We start from the raw sequence: 23,385 nt of genomic DNA on the forward strand, positions 1-23,385 counted from the left end.
ATCAGGATCCAAATAAGTCCCTAAATTATAATTGGTAGATATGTCTCACAAGTCTCTTTTAATCCACCTTTTTTTTTTCTTCCCTGCAATTCAGTTGTTGAAGAAACGGGCTCATTTCTCCTGTAGTTTTCCAGAGTCTGATCAAATCCCTGTGGCATCATCTAACATGTTCCTCTGTCCCCTGTATTTCTAGGAAAGTGGAGGCTTGGTCAGGATCAGATTTCACTTCCAGCGGGACTGCTTCCGAGGTGGCACAGGTACTCCCATTGCTGCTATTGTTAGCTGCTGTCCAGTCAATTCTAACTCATAGCAACCCCATGTGTGCAGGCCAGAACTGCTCCATAGGGTCTTCAAGGCCGTGACCTTTGGGAAGCAGATCACCAGGCCTGTCTTCTGAGGAGCCTCTGGGTGGGTTCAAACAGCTAGCAGTCGAGCACTTAACCATCTGTGCCACACAGGGACTCACAAAACGTCTGACTGCGGACTGGTGATCATTGTCTAGATTAAGTCATTAAGGGGATAAAATGGTGATATCCTAATTCTATCACTCCTTTTTCATTCATTAGCTGGAATATTTCTTTAAAAGGATATTCCAAAGGTAACTGATTTTTTTTTTTAACTGCCATTATTAACTCATACAGTTAAGCATAACATGATGAGTTTCAATCTCTGGCAGATATTATCCTTAAAAAAAAAAAAAAAAAAAAAAGCACTGCCGTCGAATCAATTCTGACTCACAGCGACCCTATAGGACAGGGTACAACTGCCTCACAGGGTTTCTCCTTACTGATGCTAAAATTATCCCAAATTTGGCCAGTGGGAATCTCTTCAAGGTGCCTCCTGAATTTTTTGACAGGGCCTCCAGTGATCTTTCGTAGCTTCCTTGCCTTTGGTATGACAAGAGTGCTTTCTAGGCTCTTCCTAGACATTTCTTAGCCCAGACCTGGAATCAGCCAGCTAGTTCCTTTGAAGAAAATGGTCTTTAGAGATGACAACTGAGGCACTATATTTGACTTTAATTTGAATTATGTCCAAAGTTTCCTAGTTAGGAATCTTCTACTACTGCTTCCAGTAAGCTTACGTGGCTGCACACACGTGCGTTTTAAAGCATGGGACTCTCAAATTAAACAAAATTCTTAGATGCTAACGTGAGCATAACTGGATACATCTGGAATACAATTTCATAATTTTTATGCCAAAAAAACCCCCAAACCCATTGCCGTTGAGTCGATTCAGACTCATAGCTACCTTGTAGGAAAGAGCAGAACTGCCCCATAGGGTTTCCAAAGAGTAGCTGGTAGATTCAAACCTCCGACCTTCTGGTTAGCAGCTGAGCTCTTAACCACTGCACCTTTTTAAAAAGCCTTTAACCCAGCAATTCCATTTTTAGGAATTTATGTTATTTATTATTAGGTTTAGGATTGTTTAATGAAAAATCTGGAAACAATCTAAATGTCCAAACAATTGAGAATTGGTTAAGTAAAAAATGTACAATACATCCAGAGAACAAAATATTTATAGTCATTAAAATGATAAAGATACAATATCAATGTATTGTTAATTAAGAAAGGTGGGTTACAAAAGTGTGCATATCATGCCTTTAGCCACAGTCGTAGAAAAGTCTTGAAGGATATGTCCCAAAGTATTAACAGTGCAGACTGGGCTGCTTCTCTGCATCTCCACTGATGGTGGCTTTCCTGGGTCACCAACTCAGATACTCCTCCTCCACCTGCTTTCCAGCTTCCAAAATGTTATTCTTGTAATCTTCTCTTCAAGTCGCCTTGTCCTTGTTGGAGCATGCTCTTGTTTCTCCAATCCTCTGTCATTTTAGTTGGGGTTTTAGGGAAGAACAGAGGCTAATAAATATTTCCTTCAACTCTCCATTTTTACCTAGCATCCTGTTGCTTTTAATAGGAGAGAACAGTCAGTCAGAGGAGTTGATCAGTAATAAAATACACGAATTTCTACTGAAAATAGAGCATATATGCACATATGTAAGGCATGCAAATATAGCAATGCAATATAGAACACAGGGCTCAATTTGCATTCTCATAACAAACGGTTGGATACAGAAAATAATGGGAAAACTAAATTTGTAATACATGGAAAAGTGACTCAAACGGAAAATGTTGTTAATCGAGAACACAGAGTCCAAAACGTTAGAAGTGAAGCTGAGCTCTGTAGGGCAGACTAATCATCTTAATTTTCTTAGAAGTCACAAATGTTTTTCAGAAAACTACAATTTTTTACAACTTCGCTGACTTCTGTAAAGATGAACCAGCAGCTGCTTTAAAACATCCAGTTTGCTCTAGTGTTGGGAGACCCTGAGCTTCCCCCCACCCCCTTCCCCTGAAGTGGGTGTCACCTCTGCTTTGGAGTGGCACATTTACTACACCGGCTCCTGCAGAGTGTCCTTGGGCCTCTGTACAAAACACCACCAACCAGCGGCTTACAAGAATAGAAACACACTGTCTCACAATCCTGCCGGCTACAAGCCCGAATTCAGGCTATCGCAGGGCTGTGTTCTCTTCAAGGGCTCTGGGGAAGACGTTTCCAGTAGTTTCTGGCAGCCCCAAGCGCTCCTGGGCGAGCAGCTGCAGCTTAACTCCATCGCAGGACCGTTTTCCTGTCTGTCCCTTTTCTTTATAAGAATGTTACTCAAACTGGATTAAGACCTCAAGTTAACTGCTGACACCTTCAAAGATCCAATTTCCAAATAAGGGCATGTCCACAGGTACCAAGGGTGTGGACTTCAACGTATGTTTCGGAGGAACACAATTCAACCCATAACAACCCTCTTATACTTCTATTAGAAATACTTAAAGAGAAGTTAAAAAGCCTTGTCAAACACAAGCACCCAATTCACAGGTGCTATGGACACTTACCCCATCTTTGGAGAAATAAGAATTATAAGGTTTTAAAATATACAGACAAAAGGGACAGAGACAAGGAGTTAAGAGTAGTTTGCTCAATTTGGCTAAATGTTCAGTTTTCGCCAGTCTGTGGATGTGACAAACATGAATTGCCAAAAGCACAAAGTGCTTAAGGCTCCTCACAAGACACGACTGATCAGCTCGACTGTCTTTCCCTTAAATAAGGCCTTTCCAAAGCCGCATGAACCACTGGACGCGGCCTCCGGAGACTCTGAGAACTCCGACTTGACTTTGTGGCTGATTTCAGAGCTGCCTGAATTCAGAGAACTCTGGGGAGAGGGATGTTCTAAACAACGAAAATGTAAGCATTCAATTATAAATAAAAATAAATTTGCAATTATCTACATTAATATTGATGGTTTCATGAATAAACATAATATTACCTTTTGATGGTCCTAAATTAACAAAGTAACTTTAAAAATTATTTCATATTTACTCATTTAACAAATATTACTTATTTATACCTGACCTGGATTTTAAAAAAAAGAGTTTGGGTTAGATTGTTCTGTGCAGGCACCATCCGGGCATACATGTTCTGCTCTCTTTTGCCCAATTCTTTTTCTAGACAATGCTGAAATGTGAATTCTCTCCTTATTCCCTATGAATCTGAATCTGACAAAGTAGGAAAACGCTGGCTCAAAATTTTAAAATATGTTTATCATAAAACCATACTTTTAAAATAAATGAGATACTTAGCATTCAGAACCTTGCAAAATACCTATAAGACCACAAGTTTCCAAAATGACTCAGTTCTTCCACCAAGACAAACACTCCGACTGCTGATTAGAAACAACGTAAAGCAGTTGAGGTTCCCTGAGTGTTTTTAAATGTTGTTTTGTGTTAACAGGATATCTAATGATCCATTTTCTACATGGACTCCAAACCAGGAATAAAGACAGCTACACTACTGCGGGAACAGACAGTCCTCTTTCTGTTGACTGACCTCATTCCCTTGGTAAGGAAAAGATGCCTTCTAGGCAGCTTCTTTTGATAGTTTTCATAGTTCAAAGAGTATGGAACCTTCCAGTTGATTTCATCAAGTCTATTTATTAATGCATTTCAAGTTTCAAAAAACCTTACATCTTTGCACATACTTTATTTTTTGCAATTTTTAGTAAAAATTTCCAAAGTGAACCAAAAGGTACTGTATAAAACACAGTGGACACCACACTGACAGTAGTATGAGATCCCATTTGTCTTGATCCTCTTGTTTTTACCACATCTTGATTTGCAGTGGAAAGAGTTCAGTGCACGTATCTCTTTTCAGAAAACATTTAACTTAGACTCAAAATAAAATAGGGCAGTGTGTACCTGCCAAAATCCTACCACAGGATAACATTACAAGCAAAAAATTTACATGTTCCAAAGTCTACCACACTCAAGAAGTTACTAAGAACTCTTGCAGAATAAAAGTCACAATTTTAGAAATGCAAACCCACTTCCAAACTTTGCACAGTCCAAAAACCAAGGCATTTAAATGATTTAAAAGCAATTACATACATATCTACCTACTTGTTTGTTTAGAATTATTTATAGTCTATCTGCGGTTTCATGTACAAAATTTGTCTCTAAATCATGTACAAAAAGCTGTATTTTGAAAAAAGTCACCACGTACTGTACAAGTTTACAAGGAAGAGATCCCATTATTTTCTCTAGCATTTTTGGCCTTGCTGGCTTGCGTCACATTATGAGAATGATTGTGTAAACCTTATACTCTTAAGAAAAAAAGGAAAAAAAAAAAAAAAAGCCCAAACACAGAAATCTTTTCAACCTTCCCTAAATTTGCCTCCTACGCGAACCAGGAAATCATAGCTGTTTACCTCTAATTTAAGTGACGTAGTTGGAAAACAGAAGCAATAAATATGTCACAAGCTTAATTTTTTTAATGCCCCCTTCCATTTCCTGCATAGCAATAAGCCTGTTAATACATTAAATGCTTTTGCTTTCTTTCTTTAAAATGCCAATTATTTACATCTGTTTAAAAAATAAATTTGGGATGGGACGTTGTGCTGTTTCACCTTCATTACTGTTAAAATATTTTAGGAAAAAAACGTCAGAAGGCCTATCTACAATTCAACTACTAGTTGAGCAAATTACTCTTCTTCAGTGGTTACCAATGATTAATGATGATGTGCTGAAAAAACTGCTCATTTTGGTAAAATACACAGGTTTTCTTTTCCATGTCAGACAGAAACAAAAACATAATTAGCACACTTCAGATATATGAAAGACACAAATAAGTAGGCTACAGATAAAAAGAATCATTTCACTGACATAATTTCTACCAAAGCATGAACAAAATTTCACCTATCAATTCAAAAATGGAATTAGAAAGTTTAAAATAAGTAAGCAGAAATCAGACGTCTACATAAAGAACTAACTCTTAAGTAGTACGCTGGGTATGTCCAGTTTGCACATTTCTCTGACTGCGTTCTTAAGCACAGTAACTCACGCGCTCTTCTTAGCAGCCATTTGATAAAAAGAAAACAAACAGAGAACCAACTCCATCGTCAGAAAAAGGGAAACGGATTCTCATTCCAAACTGCCGTGTAAAGCATTACAGAATCCTGGACCACTGAATACCACCATTCTCTGTTATCCTGAGTATGTCAATTAAACAGTAATTTTTCATTAAGAGCGGAAAGATTTTATAATACAAAGAAACATCCATATTGCAATTTCTGTTTACAATTGCACACAGAAATACAGTGTACGTAAGAAATACATGTCTGCATATAACAAGGTATGTACATTGGCAAGTGATGTCTCCAATGTTGAGGTGGTCGAGCCTCCTAGCCGTGACTGGCAGTTGAAAAAAATATATATATATTTCAATCTGTGATAAAAGTTTATCGAGAGCCAAGTCTGCCTGCAAGTGAAGAAAAATGCAGCAACGAAGAACAGGGAACATGGGGCACGTAATAACATTCTAAGACTTTGTGCCATAAGGTTAAAAATATCTGTCCATAAGAAAATTGGGCTCCTTTTCCACCACCCACCCACCCCCCCAAATTGGAATTTTCAGGCTTTAAAATTTAAGTAATTCCACCTGGTCTGAGGACATGCTCTCTTGCCATTTTTCTTCGACTGTTGTTTGTGAGGGTGTCGTTTGGGGATGCTGACGTAACAGGTTTCTCTTTGGAGTGAAGTTCCCACTGTAGGCACTAGGAAGAACCAAGGCAAAGCTGTAGTCAACGTCGCATGTGTCCCATCTGGTAGCTCTCCCGGGGCCGCTGACGCGGGGGCTGCTGAATGGGCTGTGGAGGTCTCCTCCTCTTTAAAGTGCCTGTCAGTCACACACAAAAGCAAAACAGACTTACTGTGAGCTTTCCTATCTTAAAAAAAAAAAAAAAGAGAGAAAAAGCTGCAGGTTAAATAAGAAAGCTTGTAGATCAGTGCTGTGAACTAGAAATACAGTATAAGTGACATACGTAATACTAAACAGTTAGTGTAGCCACAATAAAAAAAAGCTAGAAAAGAAACAGGTGAAATTAATTTTAATAATACATTTTATTTAATCCAATACAGCCAAAATATTAGCACTGTAACACATAATCAATATAAAGAATTACTAATGAAATGTTTGACATACTTTTTTTTTATACTAAGTTTTCAAAGTCCGATATGTATTTTACACTGACAGCACATCTCAATCGAGACTAGCCACATTTCAAGTGCTCGAGAGCCACAAGTATTAGACAGATTACTCTAGACTAACATCATGGATTCTGAGTGTCTTTGGGCAGATGACTTAACCTCACACTGGCCTCAGATGCCTAATCTGTAAAACGGGGATGATAACTAACTCATCCAGTCTGTTGTGAGGATTATATGACAGTTCGTGTAAAAAGTGTCTAGCCCTTTTTGTGAGGGTTTAATAAATGACAGCTAGTTTTTCCAAAGTCTTTGAAAGTGGTATTTCCTTAAAATAAAATCAACACACAAGTAAAATCACTGCTTCACTGAATGAGATCATAACTGATAAGTGTTTAGAAAGTGTCACGCGGCCCTTGGAAATCCCTAAGAAACTGGCATAAATTCCAGCGTGATAACGTAGTGAATCTAGGAAAAGCAATGACATCACAATCAAATTTCCTCTGATCGCCACCAAGATAATGTCCTAGCACGACTACCAGGATCCTTTGCCCCAAGACAGGAAATGAAGTGGGACAAGTGAAGGAAGAATCTATAAATGTCAACTATAAAAAACTCCTAGTTTTTCATTACTTTGTATAGGGTAGTGGATTTGGCCTGAGGCAAGAGGCCTCCCTGGAAGGCTGTGGGAGGCAGGAGAGGGAACTGCAGGCATTTAGTTCTGGGTTTCCCCAGCCACTGCCCGAACAATGTTTGCCCCCACACCCATAGTGAACAGAGTTCTGGTCCACACGTCCTGTGGCATAAAATCAGGGCAGCATGGAAGCCACAAAGACCTTGGGAAATGAGGGGGAACAGCGGGGGTAAGTGATGTGGAACACTTGCTTCTCACTCTCTTCTCCTCCAAATCCCTGGAGCTAATCTAAAGAGGCTCTCCTCCCAGTGCTGAGTCTCCCCGAGGGGTAAAGGGTGGAGAATAACGATGTGGCTATTTGCTGTCTGAAGCTTCCACCCTAAGACTCTCCCAGACTAGGATATTTCCTTATAAACATCCCCCTTGGGGAAAACAAGTTTAAAGGCCAGAAAATATTTCAAGGATATAAACATTAAAATATATACAAATCAAAATATTTTTTAGACAGGATAGAGTGACATTTAATTGGCAGTCATTAGCTAGACTGGATTGATAAATAGCACTTTAAAAACTAAATCATTCTTCCAGTAATCCCATTCCCAAGGAGAAAGTACTATAAAATTACTTACTAAACACTCATTTATAATTCAATTCCACCTGCCAAATGGTTTCGAGTTATATAAACATTTACCTTGTTCAAACTGTCTTACCTGGAAGTGGTTTAGGAGGAGGCAACTTTGGATTACTGCTTGGAGTATGAACACTGCATATCTTAATGAATCCAGCCATTAACATGATCAAGGCAATTCCCATAAGTAATACTGCCCACCAATGAGCCTAGAAATAAACAGATTTTTCCACTAAAAAAAATAAAATATCTTCAAGTATTTTATGAAATATAGAATACACTCACTCCTCACTTATCAAGATGGTTAGGTTCCAAAGACCAGGTCATTATGTGAAAATTGGTGTTATGCAAAAATGAAGGATGACCACATCAGATCACAAAATGGAGGATGACTACACCGTTACAGAACTGCCAAATTACATCATTACATAACTGCCAAACCACTGAAAATCATGGCCCAGGCAAGGTGACACATAGCCTTTACCATCACAACCAGTTTTACTCTCACCTCGTATGTCAGCATTCGTTACCACCAGAGACGTATGTCGTTAATGTGCAAAATAGTTGGATAGTAAATTTTTTACTATTGTCATAAATGTGAAATGTCGGATAACAAGACAGTCAGTGAGTGAGGAGTAGGCACCTACTATTAAAATATTAATACATATTATATAAAATATAGAGTAGAATCTATTTCATTTTATTTTTTAAAGAACATTTATTGGTTGGGAGTTCTATAAATACCACATATATGCATACATATATTAATTTTTTAATATAAAAAACAAAAATCACTCATAACTCTTTCTTCTAGATGAAACCACGCAATCTTACTTCTTTTCAGTCCCTTTTCTATATATAACTGTTTGTCATATACACATAAAATACACACATGCAAAACTAGGGTCACCCTGCATATAGTTTTATATTTTTCTATGCAATGTTATATTTTACTTTCCCATGTTTAAGATCCAAACCACTGTTATGAATTTATATATCTGTTTTCATTATATCTGCTGCATATATCATAACGTGTGAATGTACATGCGTGTGCATATACATTTATTCATAGTGTAAGGTTAACTGTCTTACTTTAATATGAAAAGCAGAAGGATATACACAGTCTAGCAGCAGGCAAAGTTTACTCAGTCTAAGAAGGAATCAAAAGGTTCACTTCTAACTTAAACCAAAATAAGCAAATCAATTAACAAAACAAAAAAAATCTTCAAAAATTATTGGGTATAGTCTTACTTGTGGAAAAATTACTGTTTCTGTTCTTAATAAATTCTATTTGGCAGTTCAGATTTTAACATAGTACATACTAATAAACATCATACAAAATACTTACAACTTTAAAACTGTGAAACTTCACATTAACACAATACTGTTGTCATACATATATAATTATTGTTAATTACTGCTAGACAAACTCCCGTTTAAGAGGGTTTTCCATGACCTGGGATTTTCCATGAAATACACAAAGAACCAAAATCACCAGTGTGCACTGCTGTGAGGACACCTGCTCTATACCACCAGTGGGTCTCCACCTCGGCCATGCATGAGCGTCATCTGGACAGCTTCTGAAACTCAGATACCCAGACAGAATCCCAGACCAGTTAAATGGGGTGAAGGCAGAATCCAGGCATAGGTAATTCTTGTTAAAGCTTTGGAGATGATTCCATTATGCAGCCCAAGATGTGGAACAATTGGTCTCTACTGGCGTCAGCAAGGTTTTTCTGCAAAGGGGCCTGACAGTAAATATCTGAGGCTTTGCAGGCAATACAGTCTCTGTTACAGCTCCGCTGCTGCTGCAGTGCAAAAGCAGGTGCAGACAATGTATGAACAAACGACTGTGGCTGTGTGCCAATTAAACTTTATTTACAAAAAGAGGTGGCAGACTGGATCTGGCCCACGAGCCAGCCGTAGTTTGTCGACCCCTGTTCTATACCTGTAAGGATACAACTCAACACAGCTTCTTCGTTCCATCCCTCTACCCTACTACTGGCCTGAGAGTTTGGGGAAAGCTGGAGTATCTGACTGAACATAGAAACAGAAGTTCTTGTGGCTGCGAAGGGCTGCTCAAATAATCAGCGCTCACAGGGTAAAGGAATGAGTCTCGACTTTGAGCAGACCTAAGAAATATCTGGGTGTTTATGAAAATGTAGATTCTCAGGCCACAACCCTACAGATTCCGATTCCGTTGTTCTGAGGCAGGGCCCAGGCAACTGCATGTTAAGCAGGCCCGTCAGTGATGATGACGACTGTTTCCCGTAAGGACATGCTGGCATTTGGGGTAGGCGACCATTCTGAACAAAGCAGGAAGTTCAGCATCCCTGGCCCCCATCCACCAAACGCCAGAACCCATCAGTTACTGTGACAACTACAACACATTCCCAGTGGCTGCAACCTTGGGCTGAGATCTAACAATCGTGACGACGGTACAGGAGCAGGCAGTGTTTTGTTCTGTTGTACAAAGGGTCGCTACAGGTGGGAACCAACTTGACAGCCCTCAGTAACAACAACCAACGTTTCCAAATACCCTGGAGAGCAGCATCACCCCTGATGCGAACCAGTGAGTATGAAGCGTCAGGGGTCTTCCTATTACTTTCAGGCTGATGGGATGGTTCTGTTACAAGAGATGCCCTCCTATTCCTAATGTTCATTATAGTCTCTAATATACTCCTTCCGTCTAGTCTTCCTGCTCAGAACCATCTTCCGCATGGCCACCAGTGTTAAACCCAAACCAACACTACTGCCGTCGAGTCGACTCTGACTCACAGCGACCCTACAGGACAGAGTAGAGCTGCCCCGTAGGGTTTCCAAGGCTGTAAATCTTGACAGAAACAGACTGCCACATCTTTCTTCCATGGAGCAGCTGGTGGGCTCGAACTGCCAACCTCATCAGTGTTACAACTACCTAAAATACAGAACTGACCATGTCACGCTTCCATGTAAAATCCTTCTTTAAAAGCTTCCCATCAAAGGTCTCCCAGACAGACCACTGAGTGAGAAAGGGGGAGGGGGGACCTGAGCACACAATCAAGTGCAGCAAAGTATATGCTTCTACTTTTTCAAAGTATATATTCCTATAGTCATATAGACAGTTTTGGAAAAACACAGAGAAACTCATCTTAGGAAGACTGGGTATCTGAGGTGAAAAGGAGGCTTATTTTTTAATGTATTACTTTGTCCATTAAAATAAAGTATAATCAAATTTCTCAAAAGAAAAAAAGTAGAAAAAAATGTCTTGTTTTGAAAAATTCATATTATGTGACTTTTAGGAGCCCTGCTGGCACGGTGTTTAAGAACACTCGTGGTTAAGTGCTTGGCTGCTAACAGAAAGGTCAGCGGTTCAATCTCATGAGCTGCTTCATGGGAGGAGGATGTGGCAGCCTGCTTCCCTAAGATTTATAGCCTTGGAAACCCTCCGGGGCAGTTCTACTCTGTCCTACAGGGTCGCTATGAGTTGGAACAAACTGGAAGCCAACGGGTTTATGCGACTTTCATGCATGCTTCCTCTGCATAAAACATCTGTACCCTCTACTACTACCAGCCCTTCAGAACCTAGCTCTGGCCTCACCCAAACAGGCTCTCCTGTTTTCTGTGGAAACACCACACAGAACTGAAATGTTTCTATGTTCCTCATGTCTTCTCTATCTCCAATCGGGCTGTGAGCTCCTTGAACTTATTTCCTGCAATGTCATTATCTAGCCCACAAAAAATACCTGTTGAACTGGTTATTACAGGTGAATCACTGTTCTGAATACTGACCTGGAACACACCTCTGAGAGCCCATCTACGACGTCTAGACTGCCTACACATGCAGTGTGACAAGCTTCCTACAACAGAGACGGCAACTATAAAAACTGTGCTTCTCGTTCCTGTAACACTAGCTTTTCAGTGACTGTGTTGTCTTCAGAGAAATGGACATAGTATGGCGGTAAAAGAAGCAGATTAGAAAGTCCAGTTTTAAGAGCAGTTATAACTCTGCAGACAACAAAGGTCAAGTGGACCTCCTCCCACAGACTTCTACTAAACTATGGCACCTGGGCCCTGGACAACTGCCAGTCCCTTCTAGCCCAGCATTTCTGCCCACTCTTCCAATTTTCCAGGTATCTACCTATCTCAGAAGCCCAAAGCTTGAGATGCTTTAGTGAAAATAATAGTAGCTTTTCAGACTTTAGTGTCTGGGAAACAGAACGTGACAGTGGACAGGAGATACAACAAAAACTCAACAAACAACGACGGATCGGAGTGTTGACGAGCGTGGCCACTTCTGGTAGAGGTTTTCTCCACTGGTCCCTTTCAAGGAGAATTACTTGAGAGTGAGTTAAATGCTCAGTCACATGGTTCTCCCTTTTATATATACTATAAAATCAGGGTACAGAATACCAAGCAGGCTAGTAAATGAGAAATACATGATTCATCTTAAAAGAAAAGATCACAATTCGCCTACCTTTCAGAGTCTGAAAGAAAGGAGAGCTATCATTCCCCTGAGAGTCATTTAATGAGTGCAGACTGTGTGCCAGGATCTTACATGTCATGCACACAATGGAGTTAAGGGAAACAAGAGTCAAAGAGAAGACACCCAAAGTTAAAAAACAACAACCTTGAAGTTCACAAGCATTAAGTCAGCTTTCAGAAAGTAAGTCTACATCAGAAACAGACATATGTCATTCAACATAGTCATTTATAAGGCCAAAAGCACAAAATGTAGAAAAAAGGAATAAAAATAAAGTAAAAGGTCAAATTTTACTAATCTATTATGTACTAATTATAATAGTTTTTATTTAGTAATCTAAATAAACAAAAAGGACCTATAGGATAATAAAATAGGAAAGCAGTTATCACCCCTGCCCCCCCCCAAAAAAAAAGAAAGAAAAAAAAATGTGCGTGTACAGGGCAGGAGACTGGGGCTGGGGGTGGGGTGTACATCCACCCAAGTCTCTTCACGCATAAAGTTATCTTTACTGTTTTTGAAGATCGTCAGGAAAAGTCCGCCATACAATCCTCTCAGTGTTTAACAACCCTCCCTCGCGGCAAATGCACTCGGGATGCCTGTGGCTCACAAGACCAGTGGGGCTCCCCAGTCCTTGTCGGGAGACAGGTCATACCATCGCTGCAGGAGCAGAAAGCTTTCACTCTAACCTGCAAAAGACACTATAGTCTGCACTTGGACTAAATGTTCTTCTCCTATCCTTCAAGACCCTGTGTGCCAACCTCTCACATCAACCACCTAATAGGAAGCTGGCTACTGAAGTTTGAGTTTTCTAAGCTAAGTCTGGGCAAGCAGGATAAAAGATTGCTGGGGGGAATGTAAAAACATCACAGCTTCAAAGTTACGACAATATGCATGATTTTTACTGCTTTCCATATAAATAATAACATCTAACATATCTGCTTCATTCACCTAACAGAAGTATGCCGAGGTCTTCTTCTCTGCTGAGCCTCGGGACAACACTGAGCCTTTCTTTGTAGCTGGTCTCCTGAATGACAGCTACGTGGCCCACTCCACAGGCAACAAAGGACTCTGGAGGCCCACACCACTTTCCGTTTTCAACATGTCAGGATGACAGAGTAAGGAATTTCTGCTACGTATTTATCAAAGGAGTCATTATATTGCAGCGACTGGAAAAAAAAATGGTTCCCAAACTTTAGTATGCACCACCATCTACCAATGCAGTGGGTCAGTTCCCCGCTGCTGGTTAGGGGACTATGCTTCGTGATCCACTGCTCTAGATCACAGGTTGGCAAACACTTCCTGTGAAAGGCCAGATAGTAAAGCCATTTTAAGCTCTGTGGGCCATACAGTCTCCGTCACAGCTATTCAACTGTCTGCTCTAATAATGCAAAGGCAGCCACAGACAGCATGGAAACGGATGGGTGTGGTTATGTGCCAAGAAAACGCTATGGGGGGGAGGGGGGCACTGGAGTTGGAATTTCATAGCATATTCAGGTGTTAGGAAATATTTTTTTTTCCACCATTTAAAATGTAAAAACCATTCTTAGCTTGTGAGACACAGATAGGCAGCGGGCTGGATTCAGCCCAAGGCCAGAGCTTGCTGCCCCCAGCTCTAGACGAATGGTTTTCAACCCTGGCTCCTCATCAGAATCGCCTGGGGGACTTGTAAAAGATCCACATTTAAGAGATTCTGATTAATTGGTCTGAGCCCTACAGTGATTCTCGGGTACAATCAAGACTGAAGAACACTGCTATCAACTGATGTTCCCCAAATGACTTGTAAGGATAGTTAGGATTTAATAAGCCTTACATGAATAAAGGTTTCCAGGTCAGGTAGGCTTGGAAAATGAAGTCAAACAGATTTACTTATTGTAGAATTTCTCACAAATCTCCAAGAAGGACATAGAGTATTTAGTGTTTTCCAGATTCTTTTGACCAGCAAACCCATAAAGCACCTCATGGAACTAGTGTTCCATGAAGTACTTGGCAAACACTACTCTAAATCTTTCATCTATAAAGAATACTAGATACCTACTACTTAGGCTCATAAAATCAGAGCAAAATAGGAAAACAAAAATCTATTTGAAAATGAGAATGAGTTGGTTGTCAAAATAATAATAAAAAAGACAAATTCCTGATAAATCTGAATAAAAAGAAAAAAAGGCACAAAATAACAGGCAATTACTTAAAAAGGGAAGGAGAAATACAATAAGTTTGACAAAAAAAATCAAGGTAAAATATGGTTTTCTACAATGTCAACCCTAATACAAAAACAAATCCTGCTGCCTTTGAGTAGATTTCGACTCATAGTGACCCTATCGGACAGAGTAGAACTGCCCTATAGGGTTTTCAAGGCTGTAAATCTTTATGGAAGCAGACTGCCACATCTTTCTCCCAAAGAGTGGCTGGTGGGTTTGAACTGCCGACCTTTTGGTTAGCAGCCAAGCACTTAACCACTGCACCACCAGGGCTCCTCCCTAACACAAAAGATTTAGAAAATCTGAACACATCAACAACAGTAAAAGAAAATGAAAAAGAATTACTAATACCCTTAGCCCCTATTTAAAGAAAAAGATAACGAAACAAGGTCAACATGTTTACTGATGAATGCTCTCAAACTTTTCAAGGACTCAATGACTCTTTGATAAATCCAAAGGACATTTTTATCACTTTCTCTGGCCAGACACATAGTTGTTTAAGTAACAGTTTTCCCACAGAAAAGAAAGTAAGAGTCTACGTGAGCAGCCTTATTTCCGTGGTACCAGTAGCATGGTGCTGAGGTTCTCCTGCTCTACCCTGCACAAGGGAGAAAGATGCAGCCAGGTACTGCAGAGAGGAGACAAAAGCCACCAGGTGCCACTAGGAAGTCAGAGAAACCAACCCCTCACTCCTGTCAAAGCTTCCTGACTTCACAGCACCCTAAGAACCTGTATTACTGACTAGAAGGACAGACATTTTCCTGACGTGATGGAAGGTCAAACCACAAGCTAAGCTCTGCTATGCAAGTGGACTCTGCATAACGTGAATGAGACAAATCGTTTATAAGGAAGTGGATGTCTATTACTTACTGACTGACCTGGGTAACGCCCACGACTGCAGCCACAGCCTAGTGGTACTTTTCAGCCACAGCCTAGCGGTACTTTTCAGACATTACGGACCACAAATGCATGTGAATGTCAACAAACAATATAAAATGGAAGTACGTGGTATTTCACACTCAAGGCAAACCCATATCAACATAAAAGTGACTGATCAATCAATTCCAGAACACTAGAAAAGATGAGATGTTGCTAATTCATTGTGAGAGGCATTCCATTAAATCCTCAAATATAAAACATGAACATACGTTAAAAAAAAAAGTCTATGTAAAATACAGGAAACAGAATTTAGCAAAACTTCAAAAAAAAAAAATACTTGCTGTCAAGTGGATCCAGACTCACAGTGACCCTATGTGTTGCATTCCATCGGGTTTTCAAGGCTGTGACCTTAAAGAAGCGGATTACTAGGTCTTTCTTTCAAGGTGCCTCTGGGTGAGTCTGAACCACTAACCTTTCAGTTAGCAGTTGAGCGCTTAACCATCTGCACCACTCAAGAACCCTTAAAAGAATAATACACCACAAACAGGATTTATTGCGAGGCAAGATTGAGTCAAAAGGAAATTACCTCATATAATTCACTGCATTAACAGACTTTGAAAAAGAAAGATCATTTCCATTAAATATTTAAAAATAGGAATAAATGAGCTTTTGAAATTCTAAATAATTTAATGGGTCAAAATTATAGACTATCGAGAAAAGTAAAAAACTATTTTCAAATGACATGATTTACTATCTGGGAAATCTAACGTACCTGGCACACACATACGCTAATGCTATCATCATTGGATTTCTTTTTCCGCATATACTGTCTTCTGGAGAAGACAAGTACACCGGATTGCAACTCATGAGAGACAGTCGGAAAAAAAAACAGAAAACTGGATCTGAGTTGAAAACGAAAGTACAGAGGTCAAGAAAGTAAGTTGCTCAAAGTCACAGAGGTGGCCAAAGCCAGAAGGAGGACTTGAATTCCTGTGTGATTCCCAAGCCTGTATTCTTCACTCCGCCATGGTGCCAGAAGGGACCTTCGGCTTAACAGGCATTTACTGAACACTTACTGTGCGCCAAGCTCAGGAGCACAAAAATGACATGTCATGCTCTTAGGGGACGCAGGTGAAGTCAATTGCCCAGTTATTTGGTCTGAAACCCAAGTCTCCTGGATCCAGCTTCAATGATCTTCCCATTACATATCTAAAAATCACAGGTTGTAACACACAAAGTATCATCTTCTGTGGATAACAAATACCGTTTTAACTTTGGGGATGACCGGAATGCTATCGCAAGGCTGACAACACGCACGAACAGTATTGTAAATACTTTATGGCATCCTCGATCCTGAACACAAAAAAAAATTTAAGAAATAATTTGGGGAGGGAGTCTGAGTTTTAAGTCAATTTCCCAGGCAAACTATATTCAGTTCAGGTATAGCACATCCTCAAATACATCACTTGCAAGTTTCCTACTGATGTTTTAACGTAATCACTTAGAAAGCATGAATATTTAAGCAACTTGAGATAGTTGTTCTCAGCAATCCTTTAAGAAAAAGTCAGGTAATTCAACCTTTGTACAACTTAAATGGAGACATATGGGCTTAAAAATAATACAGTTCAGTGGATTTATGTTGGATGAACATCCACAATCATTAGCAGATATGCAAAAGGCTCTGTATCTGATCTTACCCTGTTCAACGGGGCCTATCATGGACACAATGAAGACCCAGAATTTATACTGAGAGATCAGAGAAAACCTGCAGAAAATCACCAATTTCTCCTTTATTTCTCTTGCTCAGCCAAGCAGAACTCACAGCTGGCTATCCACCATATTGAGGCGATGGAGAAGTATAAAGAGCACACAGGGCTTAGCACAACTCGAGAGCAGAGTCCCATGAAAACGCCTGAATTATATGGACCAAGCAAAGGAGGAGGTAACCTACGCAGAAGACGGACTAGGGAGCAGAATAAAAGATTATGACTCCCATCACCTAAGTAACCAACCTATGAAAGATACACCTGTGGAGACTCTGATCACCTCAGAAGAAAACAACGTCCAGGGTGATTCCAGAGTAAAAAAGGGGGAAGGGGCTTCCTCATAACACTGGTGACCTCAGACCAAGAAATATCACGGTCAAACCATTGAAGTTAAGGTTTCTGTATCCATAATAACTATACTTACCACAATCCACTCGGCAATGTTTTCATAGAGCTCTGGGCTAAAAATGGCTTTTTTAAGCCTAGCTAGCGGACCGTCAGCATCTACTAATCTGCACCGCATGAAAACATCACAATAGCCTCTAAAATCATTGCAAGGAGATCCAGGTTGCAGGGTGATGGTCTGACCACGGAAGTACTTATTCCACTGCACGGATCCTGTACTGGCACAACTTGACGGATCCACTGGAAAAGAAGTGCCAAACGTAAGATGAATATCGGATTTACTAACAGGCCATTTGGGGAGGGAGGGAGGGAAAAAGAAACTGCCTGAAATCATTATCATGACATGTTCTTTAAACCTTCATTAGTTAGGATGGATAACATCCTTAGTAATTCATCTTAAATATTACAGTATAAACAACCTCCTACTCTTGACTTGGTGCCTGTAACAGCTTTAAAACCTTCTAACGGTGTGAATGTAAATTATTGCTGCAAAGCTAGCAATTTTGGGTCAAGAGCGTCATTTTAAAAACATTGTAAGGGCCATAAGCTAGAGACATGATGCTCTAGGCTACATTTTGAAACTTCTCGCGAGGGCGGACTTCGCCGAAGGCTATCTGTCCAGACTGTACGGCCAAGTTTGACTCTTAACACTGAGGAGAAAACGCAGTTTTTGAAGCAGATTTTATACTCTTATATTTTAAAAGCCTTACTTCTCTTCATACAGCAAACATGGCATAATTCCTTATCATCTTTGCCATCGGTACTGGCACAGGTACACTCCTCCAAGCTGTACTTCTCACAGATAGAACCTGTGCATTGCTGGAAGAGAGATAAAAGAGAAACTGTTTCATTCCGCCACAGTCAGACCTACTACTCAGAGCGACAGACTGGCTGGTCCAAGCTTCTGTGCCAAAATAATTACACAGAAATACAAGTTTTATTTACATGGAAGTCCTCCTGCAAAGCATACATTCTCATCAGAAACGGATCAAATAAACACATGTGAGGAAGAGGAAGTGCAAGTAAGATAGTAAATCTCTGAAAGAAATGGCAACTTAAAAAAAAAACTAGATAAAAACAGAGGAAGACCCGATGAACATCAATTTTATCTTGGTTATTATGGCTCCTTTCTAAGAAGAGAAAAATAAACCTTTCCCCACGTAGAGGAAAGTGAAATTGAATGAAGAAAGCTTAAAAGGCTTCACATTCAGAGACAATGACCAGAAGAGTTCTTTTATTTCGGCTACTAAAATATTAAGCAAAACTTAACAGTAGGCTAGAGAGAGTCAGGTGCCTAGGTGCACAACTGCATCTCTCTAGAGCGAACCCACTAGGTGTAGCTGGAAAGATGAAAGACGCTGCATCAGTAGCTAATCAAATGCCACCTGGCATTGATGCCACGTAAGGCATTCACGGCTTTGTGAGGAGTACAAGGGCGGAAGGCGTGGAAACAGAGACCAAGATAATGACTTTATGCAGCTTTAAGTGTCCACAGAGGGGTATTCTGAAAAAGCAGCGTTTGTAAATTTAAATAAAAAACATACAAAATGAAATGCTTACCCCACTAATGCACACTTGCGTCTGCCTGTTACAGTCTGTCAAGTTTGGTTTAGGCTCAGATGCTGGGCAGAGGGCTGTCAAGCCGCTGCACCTTCCTTCTTTTGCACAGTCTGAATCATCCCGACACTTCTCGGACTTCGACTTGAAGACACACTGAGCTGTACAACAGGGACCTTGACTTGGACTAGAAGAAACGTCAGGCAATTAAACAAAGTCAACCACCAGGATGTCTCCTGTGTACGCAGATATGACCCTAATATTGAAATCATAAATCTCATCTTTTAAATGATAAGTATACTGCTGGTTACTACTTCAAATATTGGAATAAGGGGCTACTAAATTTAAACATTCTAAAAAGCGCTACAATAGAGATTAAGGTTCTTGCTTTCACAATCAAAGCAGACTATAGTCAGCATTCTTGCTCTATTTGTCTTTAGCAAAAGGTTACAGTGGAAAATGATTTAATATTAGCCAAATTATCAAGGCTTTTCAGTTACATCATACATTAGTCAATTTATCAGTTTTTCTCCTATTTACATGCTAACCTCAAACCAGGACACACGTACCAGCCATTAAAAATATGATACAAATAATATCCTGTTATATCTATAAATAACAAAGGAGCCTGATAAGTAAAATAATTATATGACACCAATTTACAAAAGTGTACTTACTTCATATTACCTAAATATTTAAAGTTAAGATTCTAAAACTACAGAAAATAGATAAATTTTTAAAGTTAGGAACTCAATGTCTCTCTTCTGAGTCTGCTTTGACACCCTTTTTTCAACATCCACCACACAAGTTACAAGCACAAACAGTTCAACCTGCCAACAACAGGGCACTAACCAATCCCACTTTAGAAAAATAAACAAAGCCACAGATGAAGACAGAGTTTCAAAACTCTCTGAGTCACGCCCGCCAGGACTGCTCCCAGGGGACTCTGCAGGAAGACCAGCGCCAGCGGAATCAGCAAGGTACCTGCACTGTTTGCCGGGTCTCAGCCTGCACTTCCTCCCCTCTGCCTGGTTGGCGTCATGGCAACAATCATCTTTACACTGGTCACTGTAGCCACAATCACACTCTTCGCCTTGCTCTACCATTCCATTCCCACAGATAGGCTGGCCGGATTCTGAGGAAAACGAACACAACAAGGTAACCATGGATGCACCCATCAGTGTTATTTCAAATTCACAAACTCTTTCGAGGATCGTAACAAAGGGGGAAAGGAAAACGTTCATCAAGGAGAAAAGTAACAGAAACTAAGTGCGCTGCTGTGGAGCTGAACTGATTCTGACTCATAGTGACCCTACAGGACCGAGCAGAACTGCCCCATAGGGTCTCCAAGGATCGACTGGTGGATTTGAACTGCCAACCTTCTGGTTAGCAGGCAAACGCTTAACCACTGCACCACCAGGGCCCCAAACTAGGAATATGGAAATCAGGAGACCGGAGTTTAAGAGTGGCTCTGCTACTAACCAGCAAGTCACCTCCCTTTTGGGGGCCTCAGTTTCTCAATCTGTGTAATGAGGGAGGCGTCTGACTTGGTGGTCCCTTCGAGGTTCCTGCTAAAAGTGGTAACATTCTATTAGGCCATGCCACACTGAGCTTCAGTGGACCGTGGCTGCACTATTTATATCACACAGACAAATTAGGTCAGTACCTTCACCACCACGGAAAAAAATGAAACCTCTTGACCACAGAATGTTTCGGACATACGTTTAAGGGAGCAAACGAACAGTACAATAAACTCCCACGTACACACCACTTAGCTTTAACAATTAACAACATGGTGTTCTTGATTCATTTACCCCCCGTTTTTTTTCTGGAGTCTTTTAAGACAAGCCCACTATTGCTCCTGTAAATACTTAAGTATGTGTCTCTAACAGATAAGGAGTTTATCCCTTCTTTTAAAATCTAACCATAATATCATTATCACACCTAACAAAAGTAACAATATGCTTAATGCTATCTAAAATCCAATCCAGATTCAATTTTTCCCAAATGTCTCTTTATGATCAGTTTATTTAGATCAAGTTCCAAACAAGGCTCCCCAGATCCTTACCCCACAGTTGCTTCTGGCTGTCTCTTAAGTTCTAATACATAAAAGAGCCCCCTCTTTTTTATTTTCAATACCATTTGTTAAAGAAGTTGGGTCATTCCGTCTGTGGCACTTCCCACATTCTATCTGACTGAGGAGCCCTGGTGGTGCAATGGTTAAAGCACTCGGCTGCTGGCCAAAAGGTCAGCAGTTCGAACCCAACAGCAGCTCCGAGGGAGAAAGATGTGGCAGTCTGCTTCTGTAAAGATTACAGCCTTGGAAACCCTATGGGGCAGTTCTTCTCTGTCCTGTAGGGTCACTATGAGTCAGAATAGACTCGGCGGCACTGGGTTTGTTTTTTTTTGTGTTTTTGTCTTTTGTGGGGGGTTCTTTGACTCTATCCTAGCCAAAATAATTTTTAAAAAATATACATTAGCTTTGTTCCTCAGCTGGACCAAGCTCCTTAAGGGAAGAAACGTATATTATTTATATCTTTGGTATTCCCACACAGCCTAACAGTATTGGACACAATCTTTGTTGATTAAGGATAGATCGTCTGATCAAAGCATGTTGAATAAATTTAGAATATTTCTTCTGCTGTCTTCTACAATTCTTTGATTTTTGTCAATGAAGTTTAAATGTGGAATAGGAATGCTACTTTTTTGTGAGATCATAAAATCACAGAACTTTAGCACATTGCAAGGAACTAGAAGAATCCAAATGCCCTCTTCATTTTACAGAAAACTAACTTCCAGAGAGTCTGTGACTTGCTACAGACCCAACGCCACAGTACAGGCAGGGCCTAAACACAGCAAGACGAAACCAGGGTCTCCTGGGTCTGCAATGAACCACGGTGGAGAAGGCTCTGGAAACAGCCAGGGTACAGGCTTGAACGTCAGAGCAACTGTACATGAGACACATCTGAATGAAAAGTATTACAGAAAGACTGGCTTTATATTCAGAAAGTTCATTCTCACCCTTAACCACATCAAACATTAAACTAAATCTTAGAGGTCACTGGAGCCCCAGCCCTCTCTTTCGGTTTCAACCACCTGTTTTGTTCTCTAAAACCAGAAGCATGCACGTCCACATACATACAACTAAGTAAATAATAATGATTTTAAAAGTCTAGCGATACATCATATTATGGTTTATGTGACATGTAAGTTAGAAGAAATGGAAAAATGATAAAGCCAGAAAACCTTTGATGCAGTATCTACTACACAGTAATTTTCATCTCATATAGAATTATTACTTCAAATCAATTATTTGCTAACAGCTCAAACGCAGAGAAAAAGTACGGCTTAAATGCAAAAATTATAATAGTTACACGTTCCATTATAATTTAAGAAACAAATTTCTTTCCCATAATATCTACAAAGGAATATGTTCATTTTAAAAAGTCAACTTCAATCAGAAAGTTTACTGTGAAAATGCAATTTACAAATGAAGAAGCTATGTAGTGCTTCTAGGTTAAAAAGCTTTAGAAAAATCGCCACTGACTGTAGCGACTGTAACAAAAACAGTAACAACATCAATGTAATTTCAATCTGCCTTCTCAAAAAAGGTTTCGGAAGATAAGTGGAATGTACATATCTTAAGTGTATCATTCAGTGAGCTTAGATAGATGGATCCGCCGTATAACCCAAACACCTATCCAGACCCAGAGCGTTTCTCTAGAAAGAATTCATTGCCTGGGAATGAATTTTAGTCCAAGCATTTATTCTAGATATCTACTAACCTTCTCTCCAAAACGCTCACTTTTAACTCTTGTTACATATTTCTAATATATATTTAATAACTGCTAATCCTTAATGAAGAAGCTATTTCCCAGGGCAGCCAACAGTGATGGTATCAACCAAGCAGGTATAAGCATAAACCACAATTAAAGAAAAGGAGATACAGATGAATACATAGGGGTGCAATCTGAGTATGTGAAACAAAGAATCCTGAATTCAAAAACACAGTTCATCATCAATGCTTCCACTTTGTGTTCTCCGCCCAATTCAAGATTATTCAGGTAATTAACTTATTTAAAAGACATTAAGGAGGTGAGCGAAGCAGCTGTATTTTATGATTATATCTTATGATTAAAATACAAAATATTAGCTATCTACAATATCTGCTCAGGGTGGCTTTAAAAAATGTATGTGATGAAACTGGAGGACATTATGCTGAGTGAAATAAGTCAATCATAAAAGGACAAATATTGCATGAGACCTCTATTGTAAAAACCCATGAAAAAGTTCACACACAAAATGTAAACAATCTTTGTTGGTTACCAG

At 39.8% G+C, this 23,385-nt stretch overlaps 1 protein-coding gene across 9 annotated transcripts in view; it reads right to left on the minus strand.

The window, feature by feature from the left end:
- Positions 1 to 1,353: 1,353 nt before the first annotated feature.
- The window catches only part of ADAM10 (ADAM metallopeptidase domain 10), a 158,297-nt gene continuing 136,265 nt past the window's right edge, over positions 1,354 to 23,385 (minus strand). For all 9 annotated transcript variants that reach the window (XM_004374612.3, XM_023729682.1, XM_023729675.1 and 6 more), the window contains 6 exons: positions 20,041 to 20,191; positions 19,060 to 19,243; positions 18,210 to 18,318; positions 17,519 to 17,739; positions 7,872 to 7,998; positions 1,354 to 6,219 (listed from right to left, as the gene is read on the minus strand). In XM_004374612.3, coding sequence (XP_004374669.1) covers positions 6,125 to 6,219; positions 7,872 to 7,998; positions 17,519 to 17,739; positions 18,210 to 18,318; positions 19,060 to 19,243; positions 20,041 to 20,191 — 887 coding nt within the window. In that variant the 3' untranslated portion in view covers positions 1,354 to 6,124. The remainder of the gene's footprint in view (positions 6,220 to 7,871; positions 7,999 to 17,518; positions 17,740 to 18,209; positions 18,319 to 19,059; positions 19,244 to 20,040; positions 20,192 to 23,385) is intronic.

Source organism: Trichechus manatus, unplaced genomic scaffold, assembly GCF_000243295.1.
Source record: "Trichechus manatus latirostris isolate Lorelei unplaced genomic scaffold, TriManLat1.0 scaffold00030, whole genome shotgun sequence".
Lineage (NCBI taxonomy): Eukaryota > Metazoa > Chordata > Mammalia > Sirenia > Trichechidae > Trichechus > Trichechus manatus.